This window comes from Stenella coeruleoalba, assembly GCF_951394435.1.
Source record: "Stenella coeruleoalba genome assembly, chromosome: 16".
Taxonomy (NCBI): Eukaryota; Metazoa; Chordata; class Mammalia; order Artiodactyla; family Delphinidae; genus Stenella; species Stenella coeruleoalba.
The window spans coordinates 31,258,638-31,283,225 of NC_137162.1; the positions used below are offsets into that span (position 1 = coordinate 31,258,638).

The window sequence follows — 24,588 nt, forward strand, 5'->3', positions numbered from 1 at the left end:
TCTAAAACCCGCGTGCTTAACCTCTGCCTCCACCAGTGTCTGCCCATCTCTTTGCTTGGGGACCAGCAGTACGGCTGCCTGGCGGCCGAAGACAGACCAACGAAAATGAGGCTTCTTGTCCCCATCTCCCAACCCCATCCCATGTCGTGCTGGAACAGTCTCAGAGCGTGGGGAGGGTGGTGACTGTCTACCAAGGTCAAATAGGTCCACCCTTGCCAGAGCCCCTGATGGGGGTGCAGGCAGCCCTGTCTCCACCCAGGCCGTGGCTGGCAGAGCCCCTCAGGGTGCTGTCTGTCCATGAGAATCTTTCAGCTTTCCTGCTCGAGTGGAGAAGTAGGGCCAGCCTAGGCTCGGCTGACTCTTTCTCGTCCAGCATTCCCCTGGCTCAGCCTATGATGCTCACGCTCAGAGCTCCTGGCTGTCTGGATCCCTGCTCCTGAGAGAGGGGCCTCGTGGGTGAATTTGGATCTGGTTCCAAAGTTGGGTCTTCAATTCTGGTACTCGGGGCACCAGAGTCGTGTGTTTCTTCGACTAACTGTATCTGAGGTCTTCTTTCTCCTGTGTGTCAGGGAGATCTGTCCACACCCAGAAGATGCTAAATCACTCAGGAGAAATGAGGCTGTGCTGGAAGACACCAGCCCCTGCCTCCTCAAGCCGTCCAGGCCTACGGGTTCCTAGGGAAGGGCCCTCTGGTCTCCTCAGCGCTCTCACTGGGGTTGGGCAGGAGTCAGGGCCCTGCAGGTGGCTCTGGCCACAGGGTCATCCTTAGTTCCCTCCACTGGGCAATATGCGGCCCGGGGCAAATCCGATCTCAGTGGGTGGGGGCTCCTGAGCCATGACCTCTGCTGGGCCCAGCTTACCCTCATTAGCTCACTTCTTCCCATCTCAGCACAAAGTCAAGGTTGTTATTGACCAGCATAGAGTTCAAGGCAACCCCAACACCTCTTGGGCTGATTTTATCCTAGTCTTAGCCCCACCCCTAAGCTTGCTCTACCCTGGTTCACACCTCCCAGGTCTTCTCAGCACACGCTGTTCATTTTGTTTAGGGCTCTGATGCCTCCGCACATCCAGCACAGAGACAAGCCGCCCTCGGCCCCTTTGGTAACAGGACGAGTGTGTATATACAAGCTCACAACCCGGACTCTAGGACCCAAAGCAGGTACGTCTCGCTGCATGTCACTGGCACTGTGTAAGCTGTTGCCAACAACTGAGAATCAGTTAGATGATCGTTACACATTTCCAAGGTCAATAGTGTGCCGAATCCAACGGCATTAACATAATTCTTGAGTGCCCAAACATCTACTTATGATCTTTCTTCTTACCTTTCTTTCCCATAAGTTTATCACTTTCGGCAAAAGTTGTTGCTCTTCATCCTCTGTTGATCCTGGGCTGGTAATTAAAAAATCTACATCATGCCCAGTCTTCTTACGCCTGATTTTAAAAATTGTATAAAATTGAAATGAATTAGATTTTTAGCTCTCAATTTAAAAAAGCCACCTGGGTTTCTATGCCCCATGCTTAAGGTTTGCAACACAAAATGCTCATGATGTATCTTTTAAACAAAAGATCCTTGGTTACACAACTCTCCTCCTTGCAAAATAAATTTATGACACAGAAAAATTAAAAAATCATATACGGTACGTATATGATTATGTACATGTGGGTAAAAATGGCAAAGATTATTTCTTCTCCACACCCACACGTGCACACACTCCCACACACCAGAGACAAGCTGGACAACAAGCAAACCAAGAATTATATTCACGTAACATGAGATAGGGTTCTTGCAATTACGACATAGACTAAGGGCATTTTCTTGGATTTGATCTTGTCTTCCCACTTTCTCCATCACCTCCACAGCCAACAGCCACCATGTAAGAGGACCACGGGGAGAGATGGAGAAGGGTGTGGGAGGGAAGGAGTCTCTTTCTGAAACGGGGCTTCAATATCCAAAAATTGCACACATCTCTGTGAAGAGTTTATTTATTCACTCATTGACACAACCAATATTTCTCAAGTGCCTACTGTGTGCCAGGCACCACGCACTGGCTCTCACTGAGCACTAAGCTCCCGAACCTTAGTGGGGAAACACGCATACAAACAATTACTTGACAGCTGTCCAGGGAGAACTGAGGAGGTGTGCCTCGCCCAGCATGGGGAGGAGGGAGTCAAGGAAGGCTTTCTGGAGGAGGTGGCATCTGAATTGAAGCTTAAAGGATGAGGAGAAGTGAGCCAGCTGATGAGTTGAGGGAAACAAGCCCAAGCAGAAAGGTGGGACGGAGCAAAGTCACAGAGGCGAGAAAGAGCTCCGTGTGTGCTGAGAGTGACCAGCCACCTGGGGTTGCTGGAGTGAAGCATGAGGTGCAGGAGGTGAGGCTGCAGAGAGAAGTTGGCGCCAGACCCCGGAAGGCCTTTTGTGCCAAAACTCCTGAGCACGGGGAGCCACTGAAGGTGTTAGAGCAGGGGAGGTAAAAGCAGCCGTCATCATTATTTACCTCCGGAATCCTCCCGTCATGGTGACGAAGGCATCAGGCATAAATGCCCAGACGGCCTCTTTAACCAGCACACCGACTGCCTCTGCTTCGGCCCTGGTCACACAGCTGACAAGGTCTTCATAATAGAGGAATCCTGAGAGGCCATTGGACAGGTCAATGGAGAAAGGGACATATCTCGTGTGAAATGACCAGCCCTCAGTGAGAGGGGATCCGTCCCCACATAGAGCTAACGTGGCCACAGACATCAATGCCAAACTGTTCCCCAGAGACCGAGTGATCTGCGTTCTCTTGGTTGTGAATTTTTCATGTTAACAATGGCTCTTTGCTTTCTGACTGAGAGACTTACAATTTCCTGACTAAGGAAGAGGCAATATTCCATATCCTAGAACCAAGCTGTTCAAATCTGACTTCCTATTGAAGAACCAGCCCTCCTGATCAATAAGCTGTGCCCTATTATTTTAAAAAGATAATGCATAAAGATAAGGGGTGGGAAGATTTGGGGTTGCACGGTTATAGATGAATTACAGAATTGAAGTCAAGAATAGGAAGGCGGGGGGCTTCCCTGGTGGCGCAGTGGTTAAGAATCTACCTGCCAATGCAGGGACACGGGTTTGAGCCCTGGTCCGGGAAGATCCCACATGCTGCGGAGCAACTAAGCCCGAGCGCCACAACTACTGAGCCTGCGCTCTAGAACCCGCGAGCCACAACTACTGAGCTCGCGTGCCACAACTACTGAAGCCCGCGTGCCTAGAGCCCGTGCTCCGCAACAAGAGAAGCCACCGCAATGAGAAGCCCGCGCACCGCAATGAAGAGTAGCCCCCCGCGCGCCACAACCAGAGAAAAGCCTGTGCGCAGCAACGAAGACCCAACGCAGCCAAAAATAAATAATACAGTTAGTGTGGGGGCACTAACTATAATGAAAAGATTGATAATTTGGATTTCATTGAATATAAGAACGTATATTCATCAAAGGACATTATCAAGCAATGAAGAAACACGCTACCAACTGGGAGAAGATATTTGCATATTATGTATCTGACACAGTGCTGGTGGGGTGTCTGCTAGAGCTAAATCAATAGCTATTCAGCCTCTGACCCAGCAATTTCACTCCTAGGTGTATGCACAAGAGAAATGAGGACATATATCCCCAGGTACAAGAATGTTCATAGCCAAAACCTGGAAATAATTCTAATGTCCATCAACAGGAAATGGGTAAATAAATTATGATACCAATGGAAGAAAAATTGCTAAGAGGGTAGATCTCATGTTGTGTTTGTACCATATTTTAAAAAATCAATTTAATAAAATTAAACAAATCATGTATAAATGTGAAAAAAAATGAACAACAATGCTCCATTTGGCTCTTTTTTGATACAAAAATTTCATCATGGCTGATATTCACAGTACAACTCATTTGGTAACCATAAAACTCCTGTGATTACTCAGGATGTACCTAAACCAAAAGTCATGATTAACAGCAATTTCTTTAAGGACATATGCAGGTATCAGGAATGAACATGGAGATAGTTTAATAATTTGTTGACACCCATGAAAGCAACTTAATTGGCTTTCCTTTTGGGTATGGTAGGGAGGTGAACTTATTACCCTGCACAGTGTTACATGTGTGCTGTTATATTTCAGAAACCAATGTGGCATGTGAATCCTCAAGCCTCAGGGAATTAAAACCAAGTATGATTATAAGTAAAACTGAATCAGGGTTTCACCCCTGGATCGTACTTTCAACGTGTTCAGTTAGCTCACCCTTGGCAAAATGCTAAACTATTCCCATTGACAAGTCCATTCATTGTAGCGCTGCTACAAGGGACACATAAAGCCTGGGTTTTTCAGCTATAAGTATGATAGGAAGGCATTCCTCTAGTTCTACATAAAACAAAAGCATTAGATAGTCGGATGGCCATCACTGATGGATTGAGAGAATAATAGCTGCTTCATTCATCTGTCTGGAAGAGCCCAAATAGGAAGAGAAAAATCCAGTTTACAAAGCTGGGGAATTGGGAGCTACTTGGATCCCAAGAGCATTCGGTGTCAGTTGATAAAGGTTTTCATCTAAGGGAAATACAGCATTGCCTCCCGTTTTCTCTCTATGTGTTGACAGCCCTTACTATCATTCTTATGTATATACTTATATACATATACTTATATACATATACTTATGTATATTTTAACACTTATGTATATATTTCTATGGCGACTCTAGAGCTGGTGTACATCACGCTTATTAAGTGTGCACTTTCAGAAGCCCAGAATATGAATGTGGGTCTTTTTTTTCCTTAGGCTCTTTTAGTTCCTATGTGGCATCTTATAAACCTTATTAGCAATTTTTTGGAGGCTAGCAACTTAATGAAGTTGGGGAATTCTATGGTAGTGTTGATGTGAACCACCAAGAATTGATTTCTTCCTCTCCTCTTGCTTGTTTCTTTTCATCACTTAAACAGAAGATAGCTGTTTTCTCTTTTCTTTTCTTTCTGGTCTCCTCTTGTAGAAGATTCCCTTACTTTCATATGATTAAAAATGTTGACAACATCCTCATTCTTTCTTTCTGGCCTCCTCTTGTAGAAGATTCCCTTACTTTCATATGATTAAAAATGTTGATGACGTCCTCATTCTTTGTAACTCAGAAGCCATAGTGCTCAGAACTGGGGTTGTGACTTCCTTTCAAATCCCAGTCATATTGTATTTCTATTGCATATTAAAAATAAACATTTAAATCATACAATTTTTGACCCTGTTTTTTTGACATTCCTTGATTGAAAAAAATATACCTGGACCCTTCATAAATAGAAGTGATCAAGCCATCTTCAACCTCTGTGAGGCCCTGCCAGGCTTTCAGATGCCTGTCTCTACACTCTTCTGGGTTAAGGAGTCCTGGTTGGGTAGATAAACCCCTGTCTAGATTTCCACTATTTCCCTTCTATGTCCTGGTTCTTACAGTTTCTAAAGCAGATCTGTATTTGTACCAAGCAACAGCTCTAGTTCGTTCAAATATTCTTTACTCCCCAACCCTCCAGGTCAACTTTCTGTCTTGGATTCCTCACCCATACCTCTTACCCAGCCAGGACCCAAATATCTGAAAGGGTCAGTTCAGTAAGAACTAGATCAACGGTGCAAACATGTTTGACAGCAGGATAAAGGAATGACGACAGCAGGATAAAGGAATGGCAACAGCCCTCATGCAGGGTATATTTGCTCTGTGCCAGGCTAAGTGCTTTGCCTGCAAGATCTGATCTGTTCCCCACTTACGTACTGATGTTACCTCCCTTTTATAGATAAGGTAACGAAGGCTCAAAGATCTTAACTAACTTTCTCAAGATGACACGACTGGAGAGTGCCAGAGCCAGGATTTGGATCCAGGTCTGTCTGATTCCAAAAGCTTGGGCTTTTAGCCATAGCATGAAAAGAGGCCAAACAAGAGACCAGCTCACCAAGACTGGAGTTGACGTATGAAGTACAGCAGACAGGTCCCTACCACAGCCTGACCAGCCCACGGCAACAACATGAGATTTTTTTTAGGAGAGACAATTCACCTGCTTTCTGCATTCTTGTGAATTTCAAGGTTTTGTCCGACCTTATTTTACTCAGAGATCTGAACCCCATCCTGAACCATTTCTCAGATGTCTTCAATCCCACTCCAAATACAGAAGTAAAGAGCTGAAACAAAGGGAAAGGCATGCCTTTAGTTTCTAAAACAATCATTATGTCAATGAAATGATACTTTTCAAGGTCAAGCGATTAAGAAAAGGTGTAAACAAGCTCTGACCTAGTTCCTCCTGAATATGACAAGCAGGTGGGCAATGGTAATTTTTCAGAGGCATTTCTATTTCAGGAGGGTCCCTTCCTGACATATGTTATTACTAAATGAAGCAGAAGGGAGGAGCCCGCCTCTGGCACTGCCGAGGGCTTCCAGATATCCAATAAGGATTGCCTGCACTGTCAATGCGTGACCACAGGGATCTGTACCCAACCCTTGGCCAAGAGTGTCTTACACACACTCATGCATATTCACCCTCACAATTTAAAGACGGATGCACGTGTAGGTTGCGTGAATTCTCCACCATCACACAACTGGTAAGTGTCAGAGCCCAGACTCAACCCAGTCTGTCCGCCCTCTGAGCCTGGCCTTCTGCCCTCGACCACAGGTTAGCCTGAGCATCACTTCTGAACCCAAGGGATTGGTAGGTGGAAGTCTCTGGACCCTGCAACTCCAAGGTAGGGAACATTGGGAGGTAACAAACCCTGCTTCAAAGTAGACAAGGATTCAGTGAGGAGCAGGTTTCTTAAAGAACAGGTTTGTTCTTTAAGAGTAGGTTTGTGGGCTTCCCTGGTGGCACAGTGGTTGAAAATCTGCCTGCCAATGCAGGGGACGCGGGTTCAAGCCCTGGTCTGGGAAGATCCCACATGCCGCGGAGCAGCTAAGCCCGTGAGCCACAACTACTGAGCCTGTGCGTCTGGAGCCTGTGCTCCGCAACAAGAGAGGCCGCGGTAGTGAAGAGCCCTACGCACTGCGATGAAGAGTGGCCCCTGCTCGCCGCAACTAGAGAAAGCCCTCGCATAGAAACAAAGACCCAACACAGCCAAAAATAAATAAATAAAAGATTACTATTAAAAAAAAAAAAAAAGAGTAGGTTTGTTTTGTCTCACAGTCTTAGGGTACCCAGGAGTGACAGACTCTTGGGAGGTAAGGTCATTTGTATCTCACCATAGCATGGCAATAAGCTCGAGCACCCATAGTTATTTAGGCATCTCCTTCCTAGACCACTGCTATGGACTGAATTGTGCCCCCTCCTCCCAAATTCATATGTCTTAACCTCCAGTGTGATGGTATCTGGAGATGGGGCTTTTGGGAGGTAATTAGGTTTAGATGAGGTCATGAGGTGGGTCCTCACGATAGGATTAGTGCCTTTATAAGAAGAGACACCAGAGAGTTTGCTCTCTCTCTGTGTCATGCAAGGACACATTGAGAAGGAGGCCGTCTGCAAACCAGGAAGAGAGTCCTAACCAGAGCCCAACCCTGCTGGCACCCCAACCTCAGATTTCCAGGCTCTAACTGAGAAAATAAATATTTGTTGTTTAAGTCACTCGGTCTGCGACATTTTGTTATGGTACCCCAAGCTGACTAATACAACCACTTAGAATAAGTAATAGGATTAACTGAAAAACCATTTTTGATAAATACATATAAAAATCACGTACTTTGAAGGACTGATATCGTTCATCGTTTAACACAGCTTTAACTTCAGAACTTTCTCCATCTTCAATAATTTCCTGCACGAACAGTTGAAAAATATATTACATTAGTGATGTTAACTGCAGTCTAAGATTTTCAAATCCCCAGATCTAGTAGCTTAATTTTTCATGAAATACACCTGCTGTATACAGGATATTTCCTTAGCTAATCTGGAGAAAACAAGACATTTCCTGCTTGAAAAATCTCAGGTTATTATATTTCCAAGGACCCCTTTACAATCCTCAAAGAGGAAGGTACAGAATGATTAGGGTCCAGATCTACAGAACACCAAACCAAAAGATTCACTGACAAAGGTGTGTCTAAATATTTGAGATAGTTTTCTTTTCAATTAATATAAACTAGCTGAAACAAGAGGACTTCTCATCTGAGCCGGTTAATTTTGGACCCACTGAAAAGCTAATCCGGGTTCAAGCCCTTATGATATCCAGCTCAGAGCCACCCAACATCCTCTAAATAGAGCTGGGATTATTTCCCCTGAATAATTTACCTCGAGCTTGACTATATCGAAACTTACTCTTGGATGACCAATTTGCCTTGCCAGGGAATCCTTAAACATCATTAAATAAATAACTACCAAAATAAATAAATAAATAAATAACTACCCATCCCTGGCTCTCTTCCTAGAATATACAGGTAGAGATGCAGAATCAGCTCCACTGCCCATCACACCCACCACCATTCTGGAGGGCAATGTCCCCTGAGTGGAAGTGAGGTTCTTCACACAGCCTGTGTTTGAAGTCATAGCATCCTCTCCCGTTGAGCTTTTAGGTCACTAGAGTCTTTCACTGTGATTAATGATACGGGAGAGTTATTTTCCCACTAGCTGACCCCACGTAGCTCCAGGAGAGAAAATATTGGAGTAGGAATTAAACAAATATATATGTGTATCTATCTATCTATGTAATATATATGTTATAAAATATATATATCTATATAATCTATATTAGAGAAAAAGGAAAATAAGTCATGAATACCACATCTATATAGTTAACAGGAAAATCCATTAACTGCAACTCTCTCTCTCCCTCCCTCCCTACCTACCTATCAGGAGTTGGGATGAATCACCTTTCACCCTTACCTCCATGACACACTTCACTCTGTCCCCCAGGCAGGGAATTCCTTCTGTGTCCCTCATACTGATGATTGTGAATGGCAGAGATTTAAGTACAGAAGCTGCTCTAGTAAATTCCACACAAAAGACTTCATTTTCTTTAAACTCATAATTTTCAGCCAATACCTCAAAGGCATCCTGAAGAATAAAACCAGATGAGCAAAACACAGTCTGTTTCTCGGCCCCTAGCCCCCGAGCCAGCAGCCACTTGCAAACACCTCTTGCTCTCTGTTAAGTATTAGAACACCTCGTGACTATTTCCTCAAAGATCAGGATTGGGTGTCCTGTACTTTTACACCCCTCCCTTGGTGGATGAGCGGAATGGAGTTGAAAAGACAGGCCACAGAGTGCTTTGTAAGGAAACTTTGAGCTCTCTGCCATTAGATATTCAGGAGTGATATAACTATAAAATGATACTGTGCTCATTGCATCTTCCTAGTTGTTACTTGGCACGATCCTTCCCTCTTTGCTGACTGTCCCCGCAGCCTGTGGCCAGGATTCTGTCTTGATCACTGGGAAGCCCCATCTCTTATTTCATGCGTGAAATATAGTCAGCACTTAGCACAGGCTTGTTGAATGAATGGGTATAATCATAAGTGGCGCAAACCCACAGGCAGGGTTATTTAAGGTAGGGGGTTATTTAAGGTAGGGCACGTTTGCATTTCTGGCAGAGGAGGAAGCAGCTGCAGCTGTGCGGCCTGATGCTCAGTGTGCCCAGTAGCTGCAATTTCCTGGTGCTCCTTGCACACGTGGGGCTAGAAGACTAGAAAGGAGAAGTTTTGTATTTGATATACTAATGCATGTTTTATCTGTCTGACTACTGACTCTAGGCTGGAGGACAAGCAGTTATAGGCTTGTTCGGGTCATTTGAAACATAATTATTGAATTTCAGGGCTGAATTTAGAGATGATCTATAGCTAATTCCTTTTTGAGCAGATGAGGAAACTGAGGCTCAGAGAGAGGAATTGACTTGCCCCAGCTAGTTAATATCAGAGAGGCTGAATCCAGGTCTGCTGACTCTCAATCCTCTGGCTTCCCAGCAAAGCTATTTATGCACAATTGCTATTTCTATGTAATTTGCTCTTACTATGTAATGGACTAATTACAGTACATATTTGTTTTTTCAGAATATTTGCCTTTGATAACTGCTGCGTCCATTAATGACAACTTCTGATAAGTAGTAACCTACTGTCTCTAAAGGATGTGCTCCGAATATATTTGTCTATTTCCATGACAAAAGGAGACCCATTCTTGACAGAAAGAGGAACCAGAGATCTGGTTAGAGGAGTGGGTAAGGGTGTGAAAAACATTCCTAGATTTTCAGGAATATTCATAACTTAATTTGGAGATTCATGGAAAGAAGCAGAAAGCCCTGCGTTTGCTCTAGGTGTTGTTGTAAATCTCCATTACCGTGAATGTGTGGTTCCGGTTGTTTAAAGTGGTTCTTCTCTGACACGCGTACTGAGAGATCTTTTTTACAGCAAGTGGTGGAGTCTTCTGGAAGCCTGGGTTGGGAGTAGCTGAATAGTCTGTTCTCACCTAAACAAATGCATAAGCATCCATTTTAAATAACAATTAATAGTGGTAATAATAATAGATGTGTGTGAAGAAAAAGGCAGTTTGATGGTAATTGTCTCTGGAAAGAGAATAAAATTATAGGAGGCTCAAATTTTATGTTATATGCATCTCTAATATTTGAATTTGCTACAATTAACATGTATTATTTTTGCAATCTGAAAACATAACATGAAAAAATACTACCAATTAAATACCATTTTTCTTTTCTGTGAACTTATGTAGTTATGGTCCGTTGGTGATGGGTGTGGAATTAAGAGCTTAACTTTGTTTTTTTCTTTATGAATGATCACAGTAAGAAAAAAAATAAGAACCTTCTACTTTTCTGACTGCCAGACATCAAGACTTCAATATTTTGAAATATTTGTGTATAGACTTGTTTGTAAAAATAGCTACCATTTAGTAAGTGCATATATAAATCAGGCTCTGTCTTAAGCACTTTACATGTGTGTTATTCTAATCCTCATAACCATCTTACAAGATAGTCAGGCACTATTATTCTCATAATGTAGTGGAAGAAACTGAAGCTCAGAAAAGCTAAGTGACTTGTCCAAGTTCACACAGGGAATAAGCAGAGAACCTGGGGTTTAACTCAGGTCTGTTGGTTCTACAGCCCATGTTCTTAATCATCAAGCAAAAGGCAATGAAAATCACATTCGTGACACTTACAACAAGCTGGTGTTTTCCTGTAATCTCCACCGGTTTTCCTGCTCCCATACTTTCTATCAGCCAGGAGACGTCGAGGAGTTCTAGCTGTGAGCTGGCTCTTACGTTCTGTACCTGAAGCCAGTCAAGAACCTCTGAACCAGAGTTGTTTTCTGCCACAATGTGGGTGACAGAATCACTGCAGAATGCAAGACAAAGTTACCAGCTGAAGGGACTTTTGAAATGAGAAGCTCTCCTCTTTCCCTGAGGCGTTTCAGAGCATTCCATCTGATGGAGAAAGATGCACAGTAGACCTGACCACAGGCACAGAGAAACTAGACCTCCATGCAAGGGAATTCTACTTAAATTAGTGTAACAACAGTGGTCTACGTTACATACCAGATGTAAGAAAAATTAAGAAAACATTAGTAAGATTGTGGTGTCAATGGAAAACCAAGGTCCAGAGAGGATGGAGGATAAAACCGTTCTTAAATTAGCACCTTGCACTCTGCTTGTGGCTTTGATGTGCCACTTTGTTTTTATTTGTAGAGGGCTTTAACCCAGTGCCTTTCAAACTTATTTGTGACCCACAGTTAGAAACACATTTTATATCATCACCCAAAATATAGATGTAGATGTCGATATGCTTATAACATCCCACTAAACTGATCTCACAACCCATTAATAGGAGGTGACCAGCCTTTGAGAAATATTGTTTTACGTGGTTTTTTTTTTTTTTGCGGTACGCGGGCCTCTCACTGTTGTGGCCTCTCCCGTTGCGGAGCACAGGCTCCGGACGTGCAGGCTCAGCGGCCATGGCTTACGGGCCCAGCCACTCCGCAGCATGTGGGATCTTCCCGGACCGGGGCACGAACCCGCGTCCCCTGCATCGGCAGGCGGACTCTCAACCACTGCACCACCAGGGAAGTCCCTGTTTTACATGTTTTTCAAAGTACAACCCTGTGACGTAAGACCCTGTATCTTTTCCCTAGTAAGTACTGAGCACTTACAATGTTTCAGCACTGTCCAAGTACTTTACATACATTATCTGATTTAATACTCACATAGCTCCTCAAGTAAATGTCATACTAGTCACACTTCAAAAATGAGGAAACTGAAGAACAGAGAGGTTAAGAACATCCTGAAGGTCACACAGCTGGTAAATGATATTTATCCTTTTTGACTGTCTTTTCTGGGTCAAGTATGTTATTTCTAGTTTTTAAGAAGTCTCCACAGTCAGCATTATATCATTGGAACTAATAATTTTTAAGGCTCCTTCAGTTCAAGTAGTCTATGAATCTGGGAAATAACAAGGGCAAATAGTGTACTTAGGTATCTAAGAGAAAAAAATCAATTTTCTCTTGTTTTTCCCACTTCTCTTGCTTGACTTCTTCTTTCTCCTTCTCCTTTTCTTGACTGACTCTTGGGTTCATTGGGTATTTTTTGGTTCACTGTTATATGCACAGCCCTAGGTTTCTTGTGGTGGTGATGGGTACCGAAGAAGAAAAGAGAAGTCTCTGGACATCAGTATCTTATATTAACAGTATGTTATGATAAGACACAAGACATGGACAGGATCTGCAGATGGTACACAGAGAGGGAAAAGAATTTGATGTGGGCTGGGAGAGGTGGATGGCTTTGTGGAAAAGCAGGATTTGTGCCCTGTCTGGGTGGATGGGAGGGATAAGGTACATGGTAGGCAGAACTTTTGGTCGTCCTGGAAGAAAAGGTTCAGAGGAAAGGAAGGAGAATGGCCTGTACTGGAGTGAAGAATTCATGTTGGGAAGTAGTTGTAGATGTGGCTGAGTACCACATTACAGAGGGTCTTGGAAGCCTGGCTGAAGAAGCTGGATCTTGTTTTCTGGGATTATGGAGCCACTGAAGGCTTTTGTGAGCAGGACATGGATAGTGTTGTCGTGTTATTTTAAAAGACTAATCTGTTACACACAATGATTTGGAAGGGGGAGTCATGGGTTGGGGAAAGGTGGGGAGCTACTTAGGAAGATGAATCACTGGACCAGATATAAGATGACTTTTACCCCACTCTGGTTCCTATAGCTCTAGAAAGGAAGGCAAAGAAGACATATGATGGACAGCTGGCATCGCCTATAAAAGATGGTGTGGAGAATAGACTCAAATATGAGTCCAGCATATCTATCACACTCAAGTATTATCACTTTTGGTAGAAACAGGGATTTAGGAAGTTGCATCTCTTTGGGGGAAGGGGTGGGGGAGTGGAATTGAAGTTTATTTCAGGCATGCTGCATTGGAAGGATGGCTGGAGATCCAAATGAAAATAGCTGGCTGACAGTTGGGATCTGAGGCTGGCGCTGGGAGAGAGGTGAGGGCTGGAGATCAGAGCTGAGACCATCTGGATGGCAGGATGTGCAGCAGGCCCAGGCAGAAATAAGTCAGGGTAAAACAACCTTTTACAGGGGATGAGGGAAGACGGCTAGCTGCTTCCCTATTCCAGATCCATATAATTCCAAAGATTATTTATGGTAAACTTCTTGAAAGATTGTTTATGTCAAGACTTGAACAACAAAAGAATTAACAAGGCTACATAGTAATTATTATTCCTTCTATATTTCTGCCCTTTGAAGGGAAATTTTACTATTACATTATTTATTATAATATTTATTCTTATTATTATAAATAGGGTTTTGTCTGAACCTCAGAGGGAGCAGGGTGTGCTGAGGAGGCGCTCTGGGGCTCAGTGTCCAAATTTAGACCCCTCACCATCCACTCTTGTACCACCATCCCCCAGTGGGGATATGTGAGCTCACCCTATTGGATGAGGACCACGTTCATCTCTTACTGAATTCATATAAGCGTATTTGTGAATATAGGCTGTACATCATATGAAGGAAGACTCTGATTTAGACTTCCAACCCCTGCTCATTAAGCAACTAGCAAACAAAACAAAACAACAACGGCAGCAATAAAGCACATACAAAAACAAAAAATCAAACATTCACATTGTGCTATTCAGAGTTCAGTACTGTTTTTCACTCGTTCCCACAAAGTAAGAGCTTGAAAGTCAGCATTAGGAACTTTGACATCATCACAGTACAGTCATATCTCAGAGATATTGCAGGTTCGGTTCCAGACCACCACAATAAAGCATTTGTTCACTTTCTGTTCTGAGCCCTTAGCAGATAGTATTACCAAGAAGGGTCATCCCCTCTAGTATGTTCTGCTGCCAGTGTCTTACTGCTGTGTTGCGGCAGCCCTTTGCTGATACAGTGGTTTTCTCTCTGCCCTGAAGACTCCAGTATTGAAAAGACTAATAATATTTGAATATTACCATGTACCAGAACGATGGTAGGCACATTTCATACACTACCTTATTTAATTGTCAATAACACTATGAGGTAGGTATGATTATCCCCATCTAAAAATAAGAAAAGAGAGCTTTTGAGAGACATTAAAAATTCACCCAGCTAATAATTGGTGGAGCTGAAATTTGATCTGAGGTCTGTTTTCATCTAAAATCTGTGTACTGGGGGACTTCCCTGGTGGTCCAATGGTTAAGACTCCATGCTTCCACTGCATGGGGTGCTGGTTCGATCCTTGGTAGGGGAACTAGGATCTTGTGTGGCACAGCCAAAAAAATAAAATAGAATAAAACCTGTGTGCTAGACCACACTGAGCTGTCCCTCTGTGACTTTGTGCTTAATTCCATGGCTCTGGCGAGAGCTATTCCTTTTCTCAAAAGGAATACCATCAGGATGAGTATCACCACCACCACCACCACCATCATGATCACGATGAAGATTCTCTCCGAAGTGCAGAAATAGAGGTGGACTGACACTTCCTACATAACACTGTTAGACACTCTCTCCCTGCTGCTGCCACATAGGATTCATGTTTCGATGTTTTATGTCCAGTATAATATGGGCTACAATAAGGACTGTCCCAGAAAGTCTGAAAGAACAGTTGCTATGGCTACACACCAGGATGGAGTAGTCACAGAGGGGCTGTCAGGCTCCCTGAGCTCTGGGTTTTGCCTAAACTTCGGAGGGAGATAGATGTGCTCAGGAGGAACCCCCGGGGCTCCTCTTCCAAATTCAGGTCCCTCACCATCCACACTTATCACCCCCGGTTCCTCCGCACCATCTCTCACCTAGGGTATCTCTGGACTCAGCCCTGCCTCTAACAGACATTCTGAATGCCTAGGGATGTGGGGGAAGGGTGCTGTAAAACAATCAACAAACAATTAAATACTGGTATACACGAAAGAAAAAGACTAGAGAGAAACATTCCAGACAATCAGCAAGAATAACAAAAACTACGCGCATGCACGCACACACACACACGCACACACACTCACACACACACACACACACCACACACGGATATATTCTTACTCAATCCGCCCAAGAGTCTTATGAGGTGGGGAATGAAATTTCAAATGAGAAAACCAAGCCTACAGAGGTTACATGAAGCCAAGATTCAAACCCAGGTGTTCATGACTTGAGTAATCTCTTAACGTTCTGCTAGACTGTGGTTAGACCCCTGTGCGAGGTTTTGTTTGTTTTAAGCATTTTTCTATATTTTCCCATTTTCTGTCATGAACCATCTTGCATCACTTTTCCACTTAAAGGAATAAATACACATGCATGTCATTTTCAAGGGCAAAGCAACCTGGGATTGGGGCTGAGATGGCTGTTTGGGGCTGGCCCCAAAGACCTGGGCTTTCTTCTTATGATACCAGGTGGCAGCGAGCCTCAGGCAGCCACCTTCCATCTCTCCTAAAGACCCCAAGGCAGTGCTGAGATGGCTGTTCCTGAAATATCAGTGGATTCCATTCTTTAAGTGCATCCAGTTTCTTAGCCATGACTAATTAATAGTGCCTTGGAGTAGGTTTGGGAGGCTGTGAACCAATGACAGGAATCCTGAACTCAGATTTGTCCTTCAGCTTCCCACAGAGAAAACCATGCAGGGTCCTGTTCCTCAACTGGTGCTGAACTGAAACGTGCTTGACTTGATCCTTGGCATCGCTAAGGGCAGGGACAGTGTTATAATCTGCCTGGTTATAATCTGCATGGTTATAATCATGCCTGGCACCCAGCTCATGGCTAGGTTTATAGCAATGATCAATAGAGAGCCCACTAGTAGAATGAACTGATTAATCTATAGCTCTAAAGGAAAGTTTCTAAAATTCTAGTGTCTACTAGAGACACACAGGAAGGTGGACTAAAGTTCAGATGCATGAGCCTTATTACCAGAGATTCAGATTCACTAAATCTCACCTAGGGACCAGAAATATGGATTTTGACAAGCTCCCTTGGTGATTCTGACATAGTCAGTTCTAGTTATCTAGTTGGTGCACAACCAACAATCCCCAAATGTAATGGCTTTGAAAAGGAACAGTTTTGTTACGTCTCGCAATTTTGTGGGTCAGGAATTTAGGCAGCTCAGCTGGGCCATCCTTCTGTTGCGTATACGGCTGATGGAGGTACTGGTGTTCCACACAGCCTGCGTGTCTGGCACCTCGGCGAGGGTGGCTGGGAGGTTGGGCTCAGCAGCACCGATCAGCCTGAGCACCTTTAAGTGGCCTCTCTCAGGGGGAACTCAAACTTCTTACCTGAGGCTCTGGGGTCCAAGGAACAGCAGAAGCCTCAGGGCCTTTTATGACCTAGCCCCCAAAGCCACATAGTGTCACTCCTGCTCTACCCTATCGGGTACACCAGGCCCCCCACCCCCAATGTAAGGAAAGGGAAAATAGTCCCTGTCACTCCGTGGGGGCCACTATATTTCAAAACCACCTCACAGCCCAAGAACTCCACCTTGTGGAACGGAGCTATAGAGAAAGATCGCTCTTTATCTGCCCCGGCTTAGATCTGATCCCCATGCTGGACTTGCTGCTTAATTACAGCAATGTTTCCCCACATGGCACTCATTTCTCTGCGGGCACATGAAATAATTTTAGGGAGTACATAACTGAACATTTTAAAAGTTTATATGTTTATTAAATCTATATGTTTAAATTATGTATATCAGACCCATGGTTTTTATGATTATTATTCCTTAAGATAGGGCTAAATTGCAATGATTCTGTTTAGGGGCAATTAAAAGAAACACATTAGGTATATATAATCCATATGGTAAAAGATATTATAAGAATCATGAATGTGGCCCTCAGATGTCCAGAAAGCTCTAAACTGAAAGATTAACTCACAAATCTCAGTTCCGACTTTTTTTCTCAGATACCAGTATTCCTGATCTTTCTGTCTTTCTTTCCCCAGTTGGTCCTGCCTCTTGATACAATTAGAAAAACTCTCCATGAGGAAAGAGGCAGCCATCCTTCTTTGCCAGGAGCCAGACTGACACCCCAAGCTGTCCTCACGGATGGTCACCTGCTTTTTTCTTTGTCTTTAAAACTCTTTTCTTTCCCTGGGGAGGGCATTCTTTTTTTTTTTTTTTTAAATTAAACTATAGCTGATTTACAGTATTGTGTTAGTTTCAGGTGTACAGCAGTGATTCAGTTATTTTTTTCAGATTATATTCTATTATAGGTTATTACAAGATATTGAATATAATTCCCTGTGCTATACAGTAAATTCTTGTTTCTTACCTATTTTATGCATAGTAGTTTGTATCTGTTAATTTCTTAATTCTTTCCATCTGACATAGGACTTATTTTATAAACAATAACTTTAAATAGTTATTTATAGTTGAGCAGAGACATTCACAGTTTAAAAATATCCTCTTGCAAATTTCCCTAGCAACTGATCTGTTTCAGAATCCCTGACACCGAAAAATCAAGGTAGTTTGATTTGGTTTTATCGCACACTCTTACTAGCACCAGTAAAGCCAAGTTTCTACTTCCAGTCCTTGATATACTTAAGACTGAGAGGGTCTTGCCTTGATTTTTTGACCCACAGTAAATGGGACTATGAACATTTTCTTTTTTTTTTTTTTTTTTTTTTTTTTTTTGCGGTACGCGGGCCTCTCACTGTTGTGGCCTCTCCTGCCGCGGAGCACAGGCTCTGGATGCGCAGGCCCAGCGGCCATGGCTCACGGGCCCAGCCGCTCCACGGCATGTGGGATCTTCCTGGACTGGGGCACGAACCCGTGTCCCCTGCATCAGCAGGCGGACTCTCAACCACTGTGCCAGCAGGGAAGCCCAACATTTTCATTTTTAAAGTCCACAAATTTTGAAATATAAAGTACTTTGGACCAGAGCAGGACTAATTTTTACACTGCATACTCTTGAACTCAGAAAAATAAAGTCTTCATTACTTTGCTGATTACAAAGGTAATACAGGTGCATTGTAGAAAAAAAAAATTAGTGACAAAAATTACTCTTGGTAATCATAAGTTCCTTTGGTTGGCTTCATATTCACCAGATAAATCATTCTTTGAGCAAATATTTCCTGAAGCCTACTCTGGGTAAGAAAATTGTCAAGGGTATGAAGATGAGGTCTACACAATGGCCCAGATGATGCCCTTGCCCTTGTGGAGTCAGGGATGGGCAACTGGGTGAGATGAGGAACAAACCCAAGTGGAAGAGCCGGGGCCCAACCCTAGGCCATGGATCACACCTGTGTCCACGGAGGAAGTTTCTTCCTCTAGGAAGGCTTCCAGGGGCCTTAGGTCTTAGATGCAGAGAGGTGCAGGGAGGAGCCATTCAAGGTTGGGGGAGAAAGAGTGAGAAAAACCCATAAAGAGAAACCAATGAAGATGTGTTTGGACATTGGACCCAGAAGAGGCCTAGAGGTGGACCAGTTCCACATCGTATTTTCTAGAGCAGGTAACAGCTCTTTCATCTGGTGTTCAGTTTATTTGGCAAACAATGACTTTTAATATTTTTATTTGAGATACCACAAATTTGAAGTGATCAGACATTGTCAAAGATAAACAGAGCTGGATACTACTGAAAGCAGTAAGAATACATTTTATTCAGTAATAACTATTGCAATAGGGAAGAGGGTCCAGCATGAATGGAACTCAACTTCGAGGGAACAGAAGGCAGGAGACCTTGTAAAGGCTGGAGTGTGGGAAAGGCACCGAGAGGCATTAAGGGGGCTGGTCCTTGTGACCTGGCCACCTGGATTTGCTAATTGCTGCTTATTCAGAGGAGAACATCTGGAATCTTTGTGACAGGAGGCAGTGGGGCAAGTTAGAGCAAGGGGCCCACTGAAGTTAGGCCTTTACCTTCCTGCAGAGACTGGGGGTGAGAATGATCTCCTTGGATGTTTGCTCTCAGGTCCTTGAGAAGACAGTTCTGGGTGGTTGGAAGATTTACATCTCAAAGGGGCAGAGAAAGGGTTTATACTGGCAAGGTTTCTAAAGTACCTGCTCTAAGAGGGGGTTCAGGGGTCTATCTGCCTATTGCCAGGTTTTGGCTGGAACAAACAGTAAATTCTCCGGTAATCTTGAACTTTCTCAGGCAGGCATTTTAAGGCGGGGCCAGGGGTACAATCCTAGGGACATGGCCTTAAGCTGCTAAAAGCCACGCTAGAGTTTAGTCAAGGAAAGAGTCTTTATCAATATTCAGGTGAAAAACCATGGGTTTGACTACCAGGAAATTCTTTGAAGACAATAGTTTTGGGATAATGAGTGAGACAGAAGCCACATTTCAAAAGTTACGTAGTGAATGGTTGGAAACCAAAATGACACAAGAAGGCTCGAAGTGTTGGGTAGGAAAATGCTAATTTTAAAAAAAGAGGAAGACAAGTACATACTTGGAAAATACATTATGCTATCTTTTCATGCTAGGTGACAACAAAGGTACAGTTCCTGACTCTCCTGTCTGATTTTAAACTCTTTGCTTGCAGGGTTCAAGTCTTCTACTATTTTTTGTCTCCAGAACCTGACACATATTGTGCAGAGTGGGTACTAACAGAACCCTTTATATGTGATGGTATATCTTGCTTTCAGTAAAATCAGTGCCTTCCAAAGGTACCCTTGTAGACAAATTATGCAGGTCCAGGAAGGGCAAAAGCATCCTCTGATGGGTTTCTACAGCTTGAACAGTGGAACTCAGCAAGTGTTAATCTGCTGGGCGATGTAACCATGGAGATCCACCCTTCCTACCCAGCCCTTTCTTCTTCAGCATCAATGATTTAGGTCAAGACATAGATGGTAGGCTTAGCTAATATGTTCATAGAGGAGGGTTGATGCAGATAAAGTTTTAAAATAGCTCAAAGTACTGGAATCAAGGATAAAAGAAGAACATGACAAACACTAGATTCTGATCCTTCTCTATCTTGTCCCAGCTAGAGTAGCTCGAATATTATGAAGCCGCTCTAAAATTTAGGATGTTGGCCATGGAATAAAATTCAGAAACCTTTTTAATGAATGTGCACAAATGCCTCAAAGGACTTGACACCTCTCCTGATTTATATTTCAAGAACCAGCTTCCTATGGCACATGGAATAGCATGTCTTTTGCCATATAACATAAATATTAATGCAGTCCAATCCAAATATAAAGATACAGTGCACATATGCTAGAAATTTAAATAGTTCCAGATAGTTCTATGCATTCAGGTACCCCATTTCTAAGCTGTATGTTCAGGTCCAGGTAAAGTAGGAATCAGATTTTTCCTCAAATTTAATCCTCCCGGCAGCCAAAGAATGTGTTAGAAACTATGGAGATTACTGTCTATTTTCAGAGCATTTTTAATTTTAGCTCCTCTTTCTCTGAATCCTATATATCAAAAGGAGAGATCTAGCTGGTCTTACTGAGAAGTATCCTTTCTTTTAAAAAACAACTTCCTTTATTTTCATTTTAAAAATACACGTTTATTGTAAAAACATTTGGAAAACACAGAGCATAAAAGCAGCCGTAATGTCTCCCTACGACCTCCTCCGCCTACTACCTAGTCTCTCCCTACTACCCCTTTCCCTACGAAATAGACGATTTGATGGGTTTCCTTCCTTTCTTTGTTCTATTTATTTATGTCATTTGATCTAGTTCAGAGTGTGGAGGGAGAGCCCTCTCCTTAGGGATTTACTGTAAAGGTCAATGGATTCAGCTAAGTAACAAGAAAACAACCACACTTCAGGTTTGTATAACTGTTTTAATTTATCCAAGTATATTGACATCCATCATCACATATGGTATCACATCAGATAGACTAGACCATTTATCAAGAAACTAAGGTCAGAGAGAAGAGGGGGGTCTTGCCCCACATCACATGGCTGGGAAGGGTCAGAGCCAGAATTTGAGGTCTCTAGATTTCTTATCTAGAGATTTTCCCCTACAATAATTTCCATTGCCTTTTCCAGTTAAAGTCTATATAGCTGTGTATGGAAATTCCGTTTGAGAGCTAGGACTTTTACTTCTTGTGGTTTATTTTTGTGCCATAAAACACATTTGTATTTAATGTGTCTTCTGAGCAGCCAGCCTGGGAACCTTGCCACCGTCATCTCACAGCAGCAGTTGGCTCACCGTGCGCCAGTTTCCTCTGTCGCCTGAGCAGCTGGGCTCGGTTCCTGGCAGCAAAGCTGCCTGTTGGGCTCTTGTCAAAAGAAGAAGCTTGCCTCCCAGCGTCTCTCCTAGTACCTGCCTCAGCTACCGTGTGCATATTCGTAGCTGTACCTGTAACTAAACTAGTCAGCTCTTGCTGGAAGTGTGGACATTTCGACAGAGAGCTTTCTATGTAAGTGATGCCTTGACCATCTGGCTCTCACCTTCCTGTCTGGCCCTTTGCCAAATTTCTTTACCGCAAAGAGCAGTTCCATATTTGCTAAGGCTTCTAGTTTCTACTTTTTCAGTTTCCTTTTTTTCAATTTCGGTTTTTAGCCACTTACCTATGTCGTCTTTCCCCCTCCTGATTCCAATATTTTATGTAAGTCTGTTAAATAAGGCAGACTCAACAATTGGATGACATCTATGATTTTGTGGAAGGGATGTTTCAATGAGATTTTGAGCTTAATATCCCAAATGAGATAGGGGTTAAAAAGGAAAAAAGAGGCAGGAGTTGGGGGAAGGAGACCATGTAAAGAGAAATCGGGTGAGGGAGACCATGGGAAACTCAGGAATTTCTGAATGGGGCACTTCAGTAAAAAATAAATAAATAAAATGTTTCTATGAGATTGACTTTTCATATGAATTATGGGTATTGTGAAAATTATCATATCTGATTATTGACTTTTGACATGTTTCTCTAGCAATCTGAAACTGACACTTCCTCAGGAAATGCTTGTCAGTTTTATTTTTTAATGTCAAAGACTATCTTCAAAGTAAAAATGTATTTTCACACAGAATTCTTATCGATTTTCCTGAAAAAAAAAATGTGGTCAAACTATTCCTTGGACAATCAGAGCCAGCCAACTGCATTAATTATCATTCTTATTCATTACAAGCCCTCTGGCAATTCTGTTTGGAACTGTTTATGCCAAGGTTCTAATACCATTTGTGTCTGGATTTTGTTTTGTTTGAAACCAGTGAAGAGTTTATGTAACTGTTAGAAAAAGAGCAGGGCCAGTGCTGGGATGTGAGTGGGTTTGCTAGTGAACCAGTTGAGGTGCCCCACATGCTTGCTTCAACTGCCTTCTTGTCTGGGCTCTGAGGTCATCACTCTCGGCGTGGTGTCCATCACCCCTGGACAGAGCTGCCCCTGAATCTTTAACCAGCATCCCTCTCTCTACAAATCCCACTCAGACTGCTGCTTAGAAAAGCATGAGCAAAGCCACATTTGGTGCCTATGGTGAGCCAGCTAGTCACTCATCCTAGACCATCACAGACACTACCCACCTCAGCACAGTCAGATGCACAGCTCAAGGGCCAAGCAATCAAACCAATCTTTCTGCTTCCAAGCAGCTGACAGTTTTTGATTCAACTCAGTGGTGCTTTAGTTTAATTTGGTCAAGAACAAACTCGAATGGTTTCATCATTGAACTTCCCAACTAGGTTTCTGTTGATCATCCCTAGATACCTCATCTCATAATAGTGAAAGGCCAAAAAAAAAAAAAAAAAAAATTACGTTATCTTTTGGTGCCAACTGGTTTCAATATAATTGCATCAAATCCCCACTCATCTTATTTCCCTTAACTAATTGCCTCAAATTTGTTGTTTAATTTCATACCTGTTCTCCCAGTGGGAGAGTCACCTCTTCTGTAGGTGGAGGAAAACACGGGTTCCAAAGAAGCCCTGCTTATTCACAAACTGAAATCCGTGATGTCTTACCTGAGCTCGTTTTCAACCCTGAATCCTTTCCTTCGAGCCAGCTCCATGAGGAAGGTTCTGCGGGTGGTTCCCATTTTCTTCTCCAAAATGAAGAGGACCAAATCTCCAAACTTGATGTCATAAGAAGGGGAGGCCATTGAGGCACCCAGCTGCCTGGGTCTCTTCTTCCGAGGGCCTGAGGGGGCCATGTGCAGCGGATCCATGGGAAGAGACTGCTGCTGCCTTTGGCTGTGCCAACAAGTGGTGTCTCCAGAAGTGAGGGAGAGCCTGCCCCTCCTTCATAAGGAGCCCTGATGTCATCTCACCATCTCACTGGGCTCTGCCCTGTTCATGACTTCCTGCTGAAGATCCATGGGGAATTGCTACCTCTGTTTATTTGTCCAGTACAGAGATGATAATGGAAATGGTAAATTAACTTTAGGGTGCCTATGCATAATCTCATCAGATCCTCAGAATAACCTTTTGAGGAAGGTGGGGAAGCATCATTTTCCCCATGTTATTAATTAATTAATTAATTAATCTATTTACTTATTATAAATTTCTTGAGACCCCTCTTGTCTTTATTTATTTATTTCTTTTAACATCTTTATTGGAGTATAATTGCTTTACAATGGTGTGTTAGTTTCTGCTTTACAACAAAGTGAATCAGCTATACATATACATATGTCCCCATAACTCTTCCCTCTTGCGTCTCCCTCCCTCCCTCCCTCCCTATCCCACCCCTCTAGGTGGTCACAAAGCACCAAGCTGATCTCCCTGTGCTATGCGGCTGCTTCCCACTAGATATCTATTTTACGTTTGGTCGTGTATATATGTCCATGCCACTCTCTCACTTTGTCCCAGCTTACCCTTCCCCCTCCCCATATCCTCAAGTCCCATTCTCTAGTAGGTCTGTATCTTTATTCCCGTCTTGCCCCTAGGTTCTTCACGATCATTTTTTTTTTTTTTTAGATTCCATATATATGTGTTAGCATACAGTATTTGTTTTTCTCTTTCTGACTTACTTCACTCTGTATGACAGACTCTAGGTCCATCCACCTCACTACAAATAACTCAATTTCGTTTCTTTTTATGGCTGAGTAATAGTCCATTGTATATATGTGCCACATCTTCTTTATCCATTCATCTCTCGATGGACACTTAGGTTGCTTCCATGTCCTGGCTATTGTAAATAGAGCTGCAATGAACATTTTGGTACATGACTCTTTTTGAATTATGGTCTTCTCAGAGTATATGCCCAGTAGTGGGATTGCTGGGTCATACGGTAGTTCTATTTGTAGTTTTTTAAGGAACCTCCGTACTGTTCTCCTTAGTGGCTGTATCAATTTACATTCCCACCAACAGTGCAAGAG

General features: G+C 43.0%; 1 protein-coding gene across 1 annotated transcript in view; it reads right to left on the reverse strand.

Annotated features, from left to right (window-relative positions):
• DNTT (DNA nucleotidylexotransferase) overlaps positions 1 to 23,439 on the reverse strand; it is a gene marked incomplete at its 5' end in the record, with an annotated part of 35,237 nt that extends 11,798 nt beyond the window's left edge. The window contains 8 exons of the mRNA XM_079899704.1: positions 1,323 to 1,431; positions 2,496 to 2,628; positions 6,041 to 6,164; positions 7,707 to 7,778; positions 8,840 to 9,010; positions 10,283 to 10,411; positions 11,117 to 11,291; positions 23,237 to 23,439. Of these exons, the coding sequence (XP_079755830.1) occupies positions 1,323 to 1,431; positions 2,496 to 2,628; positions 6,041 to 6,164; positions 7,707 to 7,778; positions 8,840 to 9,010; positions 10,283 to 10,411; positions 11,117 to 11,291; positions 23,237 to 23,439 (1,116 nt within the window). The remainder of the gene's footprint in view (positions 1 to 1,322; positions 1,432 to 2,495; positions 2,629 to 6,040; positions 6,165 to 7,706; positions 7,779 to 8,839; positions 9,011 to 10,282; positions 10,412 to 11,116; positions 11,292 to 23,236) is intronic.
• Positions 23,440 to 24,588: the final 1,149 nt, after the last annotated feature.